General features: G+C 44.6%; 1 protein-coding gene across 1 annotated transcript; it reads left to right on the forward strand.

Annotated features, from left to right (window-relative positions):
• The first annotated feature begins 49 nt into the window (after positions 1–49).
• On the forward strand, positions 50–9632 carry EBNA1BP2 (EBNA1 binding protein 2). Its single transcript, XM_055342112.1, has 9 exons — positions 50–218; positions 301–384; positions 554–723; positions 2059–2182; positions 3240–3329; positions 4982–5057; positions 5316–5409; positions 7954–8116; positions 8225–9632. The coding sequence occupies exons 1-9, from the start codon at positions 153–155 to the stop codon at positions 8273–8275; spliced, it is 918 nt and encodes a 305-aa protein (XP_055198087.1). The 5' UTR covers positions 50–152; the 3' UTR covers positions 8276–9632.
• The last annotated feature ends 1864 nt before the right edge of the window (positions 9633–11496 follow it).

Genomic DNA, 11496 nt, shown 5'->3' on the forward strand with positions numbered 1-11496 from the left:
CGGAAGTGTGGTTCTGCAGCCGGAAGCGGAAGTCCCGGTCTCTGCGGCGGCGGCGAGCCGGCGGCGCAGGTGCGGCTCGGGCCCACGTGGGCCGCGGCGAGAGGCGCCGGTTTCCGGCCGCGCGGACCTCGGGCCGCCCGCCTCGCTCCGACATGGACACCCCCCCGCTGTCGGGTTCGGACTCGGAATCTGAGGATTCTCTGGTCACGGACCGAGAGGTGGGTGTCGGCCGAGCGCGCGGGGCCGGGCGCGGGCGGCGGTCGCCGCTCCCCGGTGCCGACTGCCGATTGTGCCCCGCAGTTGCAGGATGCGTTTTCCCGAGGCCTCCTGAAGCCAGGCCTCAACGTCGTGCTAGAGGGGCCGAAGAAGGCTGTGAACGACGTGGTGAGCTCGGGCGCCGGGTCGGGGGGTCCTGGGACACGGGATGCTCTCCAGGCGCTGTTGGGCTCGTCGGGCCGAGGCCTCGTCCCCGGGAAGACTCGGCCTGCGCGCTGCCGGGCGGGCCAGTTCCCCTCCCGCGTCCTTATGCAGCCTCGGTGTCTGCATTTCCTAGAGTGGCCTGAAGCAGTGTTTGGCTGAGTTCAAGCGGGATCTGGAGTGGGTTGAAAGGCTCGATGTGACCCTGGGTCCCGTGCCGGAAGTCGGTGGACCTCAGTCAACACCCCAGACCAAGGATCAGAAAGCTGTTGATCCAGAAGACGACTTCAAGCGGGAGATGAGCTTGTAGGTTTGTCTTCAAGGGTGGGAGTTTCGGGTGCCTGTACTGGAGTGGTGGGGGGGAGGGTCGTGAGCCTGTACTTCTCGGAAGCTGGCCTCAGCCTGAGGGTAGGAAGGGCTTCTTTATACTCAGGAGAGCTAAGGGGATCCCTGGGTGGCGCAGCGGTTTAGCGCCTGCCTTTGGCCCAGGGCGCGATCCTGGAGACCCGGGATCGAATCCCACGTCGGGTTCCCGGTGCATGGAGCCTGCTTCTCCCTCTGCCTGTGTCTTTGCCTCTCTCTCTCTCTCACTGTGTGCCTATCATAAATAAATAAAATAAAATAAAAATTAAAAAAAAAAAAAGGAGAGCTAAGGAGATTGTGCCTGGTGGAGGGAGGAGCCCCTCCGTCCACCAGTTGCAACGAGGGAAGAGCCTCTTGGTCCACTAGTTGCAGCGAGGGAAGAGCCCCTCGGTCCACCAGTTGTAATCGAGGGAAGAGCCCCTCGGTCCACCAGTTGCAACTGAGGGAAGAGCCTCTTGGTCCACCAGTTGCAACGAGGGAAGAGCCCCTCGGTCCACCAGTTGCAGTCAGGGAAGAGCCCCTCGGTCCACTAGTTGCAACGAGGGAAGAGTTGTAATCGAGGGAAGAGCCCTTTGATCCACCAGTTGTAATCGAAAGCCCAGTGTATTTTTTTTTAAAGATTTTTTTTAATAAAAAAAAGATTATTTTTAAATTTTATTTTGAAGTATTCAGTTTTAAAGGTTTTTTTGGACTTTCAGATATTTAAACAAAAACTTGTCTCTGGAAGGTTCTTACATGAACTTTTCTCAGTGACTGCATAAGAATCCATTATTGGTATCATTGGTATCAGTTTGTTAGTTCATGGGTGCTTTTTTTTTTTTTTTAAGATTTTATTTATTTATTCATAAGAGACACAGAGAGAGGCAGAGACACCGGTAGAGAGAGAAGCAGGCCCCATGCAGGGAACCCAATGTGGGACCCCAGGATCATGACCTGAGCTAAAGGCAGATGCTCAATCTCTGAGCCATCTAGGTGCCCCATTTTCATGGCTATTTTCAATGTGGTCATCCTCTTAAAATGATTTATTTTTAGCAGAACTCCCCTTCTTCTTTAAAGTGTACATGACTAAATTTCTCCAAATACCAAGTTCATGAGGTTTTATTACATTTTCACTTGTGTGTGTGTGTGCTTGCTGGTGGAGGTCAGATGTTGAGAGTTTTTCTGACCATGGATAACTCCAAGGTTATCCCTGATGGATAGGCAAGTGAGAAGGAATAGAAGGTCTCTCCCTTAGCTTATTCCCAGCTTGTCCTACATCACACTGTCCTGCATCCTCAGCTACCGGCAGGCCCAGGCTGCGGTGCTGGCAGTATTACCCCGCCTCCATCAGCTCAAAGTTCCTACCAAGAGGCCCACTGACTATTTTGCAGAGATGGCCAAGTCTGATCAGCAGATGCAGAAGGTAAGAAACAAAGGTTTTCTCTGGAAAGCCGAGGCTTTATACTTCGTGTGGTCAGCTGGCTTATCTCCAATAATGTTTTAAAAAAGACTAAGCCCAATATTAGGGAAGTGGTTTTCAGAGGACAATTATTGTCTTAACCGTCTACCTCAAACGTGTGCTAGTTACCACCAGTTTGATAAATTTAAGGATGATTTTTTTCCCCTTAATTTAGACATTTAAGGAGAGGAGAAATTCTATAAGAACTGTGGTTCCTGAGATAAAGATGGCCTTTTGCGTTTCCTGGTTGTGTGGTCCTGGCATGTGGTATAGAGAAAATACACTTCTTGTCCTGCCATTGCCGGGGGTGGTGCTATAACCAACTGGTACACAATTATTTTTCTCTGGGTCTCAGTTTTCTCTTCTCTAAGATGAGGGAGTAATTAATAGCAGATGCAGTATAATTTAAAGTTGGGTGGAACTTGGTCCTCGTTTAACTATGGGAGGAAGGGAATTGCCAACATTTAATCCAAGATCTATATTCCAATATAGGTCTCAAACTGGGTTTTAGGGAGCTCTTGTCTCTGTGGTACTCGGGGAAGCTAATTTAGAGATGAGCTGGGGCACATCTCTGGACACTCACCCTGACAAGTGTGACTAAAGTGTGTGTGTCTAATGGAGAAGCCTGGGTTCCTGATGCCTGCTTGAGTTTTTAACGTGTATGTGGCATGTTAGAGAAGGGAAGTGAGGCTGCATGCTGGTTTGACCTCAGTCAGCAAGGTTATAGGGTTGGGGAGAAGTTTGTCCTCCTGGTAAAATGGCAAGCAGGCCTATTTGCATAACAGGACAGCCAGCACACCGGGAGGGAGATGGCTTTCAGGTCCTACCCCTAATACTCTTGGTATCTTGGACCAAGTACTCAGCCTTTGGGCTTCTTGTCCTCATGTGTAAAACACGATTTATAAGTTTCCTTTGAGCTCCAGTTTGCAGAACTGGGAAGATCTGTTCCCATTCCAGTGCGCCCTAAGTAGTGGTCAGCCCAGATTCAAATAACATAAGCTGACAACATTTTGTGTTTTAGATTCGACAGAAGCTGCAGGCTAAACAGGCAGCCATGGAGAAGTCTGAAAAGGCGAAGCAACTGCGAGCACTTAGGAAATACGGGAAGAAGGTGAGAAGGAAAGTGTGTGGTGGGCATAGGATGTTGCCGAGTATTTGTCAGCCCGGGGTGCCAGGGTCCGATCTGGTTCTGTGCCCTGTGTCTGTTCCATCTTGTGCTGATTATTGCACTGCAGAGGGGGGATGTGTGCTTGGATTCGTAAACACCATCTTTCCTTGACACTGGGGTCTCAAGGGGGCAGGGCTGGGTGGGAGGAGGTAGCCTGGTAACTGCAGTGTGTCATTCATTTGCACATCTGTATAGTGAAGAGGTGGGTTCAGATCAGTGGGGCCAAACCCCACTCTACAGCAAAACCACCTGGGGAAATTTTTCAAAACAGATTTCTAGGCTTCAGGGTGTCAGGGAATCTGCGGGTATTGTCTTCTCTTCCCCGCAAAACTTTTTACATGATTCTGAAAGGCATCCTGCTTTGGAGAATTGCTGGCCTAGATGTTTGTAAAGTCTTTGAAGGAACCTATCATTGATTGTCATCCAAGTGAGAGGACAAATGGCACCTGTGTGCTTAAACTGCTGTGGATGTCTGAGTTCTAATTTAAAATCTAGGGAAAGTGTCCTTGGTTTTTCCTCTTTATTTCATGGTTCTTTGGGAAAGACGATGACAGGAATTAAAGTCAGGATAGTGGGAAGAAGTGAGTGTAAGGAGGATCAACACGAGTGTTCAGACTTTGTCAACATTTTTGAACATAAACATTCATGATCTGGGGTGCTGTGCTGCTGTCCACATTTGGAGTCATTTCACTGACAAGTCCTCAGCAGAATAAGAGTAGATTAGCATCCTGTTCTCTGCAGAAGGGCAGCTCTGCATTTATTGGATTGATCTGGTGGTTGATGGTTGAGGTCAACTCAAGGGCCTAAGTGGTTGGTAGTAACGGAACCTAATTGATCAAAGGCGAAGAAAAACTTCCTTTGGGCCTGTTAGCTCACTGCTTCTAATTTGAGGAAACATCATGTCAGTGGTTCTCACTTGGGGATAATTTTGCTTAGCAGGGAATATTCAGCAATGCCTGGAGACATTTTGGTGTCACATCTCAATGGGGACTGAGCTACTCAGATCTAGTGGATAGAGGGCAGGGAGGTTGCAAAATATCCTACAGTGCCCAGGACAGGCCATCCACCCCTCCATAAAGAGTGATCCTGTCCAAGCTATCAGTAGTATTGAGATTGAAAATGCTGCCTTCGAATGGAAGCATCTGTTTTTATCCTTACAACTGTTTTGCTTTTCGTTTTTTTGGGAGATTGTTTCTGTTGATACTTTCATGCCTACTAACAGTAGGGGCTAGATACAGAACCTGAGAATTGATTGTAGATCTAGATGTGACTTGCTATGGTTTTGTAGGCAGAATTGTGTAATCAGGTAAGAGTGTAGACCCCTGGGTGTGAATTCAGCTGCACACTTTCTTGCTGTGTGACTCAGGCAAGTTACTTCGGCATTCTGTGCTTCAATTTCAGGGAGTGTTAGGAATTTCTGCTTCATGGGGTAGCTGAGAAGATAAACTAAGAATACACTTAGAGCTTTACCATAGTTCTGGCACACAGTAAATGTTCAGTGGCCGCGGTGTTAGCATAGTGTTACCAAGCAGATGTAGACACTTGCAATGATGGTGGTCTGGAGTGGGTGTGACAGCCCTATGTTCATGTCCCAGGTGCAAACAGAGGTTCTTCAGAAGAGGCAGCGAGAGAAAACACATATGATGAATGCCATTAAGAAATATCAGAAAGGTCAGTATATCTCCCTTCTAAGGATATAGGGGAGCAGGGGCTGCTGCTATTTTAACATATCCTGCTTCTAGAGCCTTGATTGATTTGGAACCATTGGACCTAAGGTTTGGGAACAGTGTGGAGAGCAGAATATGCCTCTTAAAATTAATTTAGCAAGTAACCACCTTTTTTTTTTTTTTTAAAGTAACAACCTTCTTTTGAAGCTTCAGTTTTTCTTAAAATGTGTTGATGCTGATCAAAGTACCTTTTCACCCCCAGGCTTTTCTGATAAACTGGATTTTCTTGAGGGGGATCAGAAACCCGTTGCACGGAAAACAAAGGAAGGAGCAAAAAGCCAGCAGATGAAGAAGGGGTATGAAGGGTTCTGGTTTGGTTTTGTGGTGGGTACTGGGCAAGCAGTCCAGGGGCAAGTTGGGGAGACCATAGGAGTGGCCTCAGGGTTGAGAGAGCGCAGTGCTACCTGCAGCCAAGGCTAAAGGCCTATGTGATGGATCCTTTTAGCCATATCAGTCTTAGAAGATTAAAGTAGGGTGATCTAGGGAACGCCTGGCTAGCTCAGTCAGTAGAACATTTGACTCTTGATCTTGAGGCTGTGAGTTCAAGCCCCACATTGGACGTAGAGCTTACTTAAAAAAAAAAAAAACAAAGTAGGGTGATTTGGGGATCCCTGGGTGGCGCAGTGGTTTAGCACCTGCCTTTGGCCCAGGGCGCGATCCTGGAGACCCGGGATCGAATCCCACGTCGGGCTCTGGGTGCATGGAGCCTGCTTCTCCCTCTGCCTATGTCTCTGCCTCTCTCTCTCTCTCTCTCTCTCTCTGTGACTATCATAAATAAATTAAAAAAAATAAAGTAGGGTGATTTAAGCATCTGGCACATTTTAAGTGAATATTTAGTAGAAGTAGATTCCTCATCTCACAGCACAATGGTTAAGTGTATAGACCTAGGGTTAGGGTCTAAAGTCCACCATTTTGGGTAGTTTTGAGCAAGTTTCTTGCCCCTTTTTTTTTTTTTTTTTTGGAGTTCAGTTTGCCAACATCTAGCATAACACCCAGTGCTCATCCCATCAAGTGCCCCCCTCAGTGCCCGTCACCCCCACCCCCCACCCACCTCCCTTTCCACCACCCCTAGTTCGTTTCCCAGAGTTAGGAGTCTCTCATGTTCTGTCTCCCTTTCTGATATTTCCCACTCATTTTCTCTCCTTTCCCCTTTATTCCCTTTCACTATTTTTTATATTCCCCAAATGAATGAGACCATATAATGTTTGTCCTTCTCCAATTGACTTATTTCACTCAGCATAATACCCTCCAGTTCCAACCACATTGAAGCAAATGGTGGGTATTTGTCGTTTCTAATGGCTGAGTAATATTCCATTGTATACATAGACCACATCTTCTTTATCCATTCATCTTTCGATGGACACCGAGGCTCCTTCCACAGTTTGGCTATTGTGGACATTGCTGCTAGAAACATCAGGGTGCAGGTGTCCCGGCATTTCATTGCATCTGTATCTTTGGGGTAAATCCCCAGCAGTTACTTGCCCTTTCTAAATATTAGTTGCCTCATCTGTGAAAATGAGAAAAGTGTATGCCTGCATAGCATTATGCAGACTTAAAAGGGCTAATGGCGGATATTATTACTTTCTTTCTAGTTTACCTTTATGTATCCCTAGACACCAGGGCTGGGAGAAATGATAATTTCAGTAGAATATATTAATGCCATGATAAAGATATGTAAAGAGTAGCATGGAAGCACATTTTAGAAATAGCTGACCCGTTCTGGGGATCAGGGTGTGAGGATGGCTCCCTGGAGGAGAACCCCACTTGAGCTTAGTCTGAAGGATGAGCAAGAATTAACCAGGAGAATAGGAGAGACACAGGTTTCAGCAAAAATGAACACAAATGAGCAAAAGCATAGAGATGAGAACAGATTTGTGCATGAGGAACAGCAAGGATCTGGTACTGCTGGGAGTTCAGTGTGGGGCAAGGAAAGATGAGATGTAGCTGGAGGGGGGCCTGGGCCAAGTCACAGAGGCAGTGTGTGCCTTGTTAAGAAGCTTGGGTTTTAGCCAGTAGGCCATGGGAGAGACATCGATTGAGTAAAGCACTCAAAATAATGACCACGTCATAGTCATGTATTTGAAAAATTACGGTGGTACTTGTATATAGTATGGACTCGAGGGAGGCAGAGAATTCAATAAAGGGGCACTGCAAAGTCCAGAGAGCAGTGATAATAGGCTGAAAGTGGTAACGGGGGCAGAGAAGAGAAAACAGGTCAAAGAAACATTTGAGAAGTAATAAATTAGCAGCACTCAGTAATTGTGTTGGGTGTAGAGAGTGAAAGGAGGAAGAATCAAGGCTGATGCCCAGGTTTCTAGCCCGGGAGGCTGGAATAGATGGTAGGACCACCAACCTCGAGTCGGTGTTTATATACGGAAGGTGAAACCAGTGTGGGAAAGGGAGATGGCATGTGATTTTGGATATGCTGAATGTGAGATTCCTGCGGAATGACCAGTTTTAAAATTTATTACATTTGAATGTTAACTGCCTGTACTATCCTCGAAAGGAATAGAAACGACTGAGAATGATCTAGCAAGAGTTAGTTAGAATAGAAGAAGCTTTCTAGAGATAAGTATTGAGCCGCAAGATCTATGTGGATCCTTTCCTGGTTCTTGCTTTGTTTTCTTGCACTAGTGGTTAAAACTGTAAGTGGATGAGCTTGCCTGGGGAGTTTTTAGAGTTAAGAATGCAGGGTTGAGGACGAGATTCTGGGTAGCAGTAGCGTCTAGCTCTAAGCAAAGAGCTTTTGCTTATAGACAGGAAACTAAGGATACTGATGGGCCATAAGATCCATCAGGATTTGCAGTGCTGTGGGTAACCTGTAAGCCTGCTTTTTTTAGGCCCAGCGCTAAGCGACGCTATAAAAACCAGAAGTTTGGTTTTGGTGGAAAGAAGAAAGGCTCCAAGTGGAACACTCGTGAGAGCTACGATGATGTATCCAGCTTCCGGGCCAAGACAGCTCATGGCAAGGGCCTCAAGAGGGCTGGAAAGAAAGGATCAAATGTAAGTGAGCCGTGGGTCCCATCCCACTCCTACCCGCATCTTCCTGTCCTTGGGGCAGAAGACCAAGCTGCTTTGTGACCACATGTGCTATTATTTCTTTTTCCGTAGAAGAGACCAGGAAAACGGATGCGAGAGAAAATGAAGAGCAGACCACACTAAGCAGCATCTTTGTATACAAAGAACCAAGAAAAAGGATTGCAAACTTGGGATTTCAGCATACAGTTGGATCTCTTGTGTTGGTTTCTTTTTGTAAAAAGTTCTTTCAATAAACAGTTTTCAAAGAAACACAATCATGGTTAAAAACTCAGGACTAAAAGATGGAGAAGTTACTTTTATATATTAAGTAGGATTGCTATTGATTGACGATAATTTAGACTTTGAGTCCAAATCGTCTTTTTTTTTTTATGATATATGAAGACTTAACTTGCACCTTCCTCATGCTTCTAAGTAATTGTATCACGATTCTAGATAAGTCAAGAATCAGTGATTGTATCATTATGATTATTTAAATACCCATCACTGTCAAGCTACGTGTACTATGATAATATTTCCTTTGTGATACAGCTGTGGGTTTTCCTTGAGTTAATTATCACCTCATATTTTTCTGTGTGCCTGGTTTTCCTTGTATATCCTTATTTTTCCTTAGACACATGTCATTCTTTCCACCTTATAGTTTCCTGTCTGTCATACAGCTCTCACCCTGCCTCTTCTAGACCATCTGGATTGAACTCACTATTTCCTGGATCCCATTTCTGTCTTAGATTATGCCTTCTTTTGCCATGTACCATCTTCTAGTATCTTCCTAGAAGGGATCTCCTACACATCTCTGCAGTTGCCTTTAGTTTGGCTGGTGGGAGTTGTCCTGAGAATGTTGTAGGCATAGCCTCCCCACTGAAAAGTTGCTGCCATTCCCTCTCTTCTGGAAGCTTTTCCTCTCCCAGCGATCTGAAGTTCCATGATGACCTGCCTTGGCGTGGGCCTGTTTTATTTCTTTGGTTAGGGTGTTTGTAAGGATGCTGGATCTTTTGTTCTGGCAAATTTTATTTGATAGCTTCTCCCTATTTTTTTTTTTTTCTAATTCTAGAATTTGTTAGTCAAATTTTGAACCTCTTCTGATAATCTTCTAGGTTTGTATTTTAGTTCCACTTTAGGGAAAAGATTTCTTTGATTCTTTTTTTCTAATCATTCAGTGAATATTTAGCTTTCATTTTACATTTTATCCCCAAGAGTTCTTATTCTTTCACCTCAGAATGTGAATTATGATTTTGGTTTTTTGAGAGTTTTATTCTGTTCCTTTCATGCTGTTTCCTTGGGTTTCCTCCAGCCCCTCCCTGTGCATTTTGATCCCCGTTTTTCATGTTGAGCTGTATGGAAGTCAGGAGCACTGGCTGGGCCAGACCGCTGGGTTTAACACCTGTTTCTGCTACTTCGCTATGTGACCCTGGGCGTGTTATTTTTTCTGTGCTATGTCCTCTCCGTATAGATATGAGAATAATCTACCAAATACAGTTCCTATCAATATTAAGTGAGTTAATACGTGTAAAATGCTTTAGAACATTGCCTGCCATATGGTAAGAGTTTTTACCTGCTTGGAATTATTTTGGTGGGGGGCTTTCCATAATGTCTGAGCTTTAGTGGTACCTATTTGAGAGGTACTCCAATTCTGGCTGGAAGCCAGGAATAGGTAGGACATGGATGGGCAGGTCACGTTGCATGTTGGGTTTTACTCTGTTGATAGGGTGGGAAGTTTGTTTACCTGCCCTTCCTTTCTCCGTTACAGTTTAGAAACCATACATTAAGGACTAGAGATATCTGAGAACTGTGTATTCTTAAGGAGAAAAAATTTATTTTCCCATTGTTTCCTTTCTTGTAGAGTCATTGGTATATAAAGAAAGGATGTTTCTGGTTCCCTATGATTCTAGTAGAAAAAGAACGAATTTAGGTTTTGTAAAGTAATTTCAGTTAACAAAATTCTGAGCAAACAGGTCATGTTTTCAGAAGACCAAAACATGTTACCCTGACCTATTTTTGACAATCTACAATATTAAGTGGGTGGGGGTAATGTATAGGAATTCAAAGAAAGGGCCTCAGAATCGGTTCAAGAGTTTGGGTCAGGTGTGGAACACATTGAGAGTTTTAGGAAAGGAAACACAAGTTTACAGTTCATACCAGTAAGGTCAAGTGTAGGTCATTACTGCCAGCACTTTTAAAGACATTGAAAGCTGTGTACCCAAGAGTCCAGGGCCAGATGGCTTCCCAGGGGAATTCTATCAAACGTTTAAAGAAGAAATCATACCTATTCTATTAAAGCTGTTTGGAAAGATAGAAGAGATGGAGTACTTCCAAATTCATTCTATGAGGCCAGCATCACCTTAATTCCAAAACCAGACAAAGACCCCACCAAAAAGGAGACTTACAGACCAATATCCCTAATGAACATGGATGCAAAAATTCTCAACAAGATACTAGTCAATAGGATCCAACAACACATTAAGAAAATTATTCACCATGACCAAGTAGGATTTATCCCCGGGACACAAGGCTGGTTCAACACTCGTAAAACAATCAATGTGATTCATCATATCAGCAAGAGAAAAACCAAGAACCATATGATCCTCTCATTAGATGCAGAGAAAGCATTTGACAAAATACAGCATCCATTCCTGATCAAAACTCTTCAGAGTGTGGGGATACAGGGAACTTTCCTCGACATCTTAAAAGCCATCTACGAAAAGCCCACAGCAAATATCATTCTCAATGGGGAAGCACTGGGAGCGTTTCCCCTAAGATCAGGAACAAGACAGGGATGTCCACTCTCCCCACTGCTATTCAACATAGTCCTGGAAGTCCTAGCCTCAGCAATCAGACAACAAAAAGACATTAAAGGCATTCAAATTGGCAAAGAAGAAGTCAAACTCTCCCTCTTCACCAGTGACATGATACTCTACATAGAAAACCCAAAAGCCTCCACCCCAAGATGGCTAGACTCATACAGCAATTTGGTAGCATGGCAGGATACAAAATCAATGCCCAGAAATCAATGGCATTCCTATACACTAACAATGAGACTGAAGAAAGAGAAATTAAGGAGTCAATCCCATTTACAATTGCACCCAAAAGCATAAGATACCTAGGAATAAACCTAACCAAAGAGGTAAAGGATCTATACCCTAAAAACTACAGAACACTTCTGAAAGAAATTGAGGAAGACACAAAGAGATGGAAAAATATTCCATGCTCATGGATTGGCAGAATTAATATTGTGAAAATGTCAATGTTACCCAGGGCAATTTACACGTTTAATGCAATCCCTATCAAAATACCATGGACTTTCTTCAGAGACTTAGAACAAATTATTTTAAGATTTGTGTGGAATCAGA

Source organism: Nyctereutes procyonoides, unplaced genomic scaffold (genome assembly GCF_905146905.1).
Source record: "Nyctereutes procyonoides isolate TBG_1078 unplaced genomic scaffold, NYPRO_anot_genome, whole genome shotgun sequence".
Classification (NCBI taxonomy): Eukaryota; Metazoa; Chordata; class Mammalia; order Carnivora; family Canidae; genus Nyctereutes; species Nyctereutes procyonoides.

Excerpts from the sequence above, each read along its gene's own strand:
- EBNA1BP2 (XM_055342112.1), top strand. The coding sequence starts at position 153 with ATGGACACCCCCCCGCTGTCGGGTTCGGACTCGGAATCTGAGGATTCT. Across the intron at positions 385-553 it reads AGAAGGCTGTGAACGACGTG|AGTGGCCTGAAGCAGTGTTT; the intron begins GTGAGCTCGGGC and ends TGCATTTCCTAG. Across the intron at positions 5,410-7,953 it reads AGCCAGCAGATGAAGAAGGG|GCCCAGCGCTAAGCGACGCT; the intron begins GTATGAAGGGTT and ends TGCTTTTTTTAG.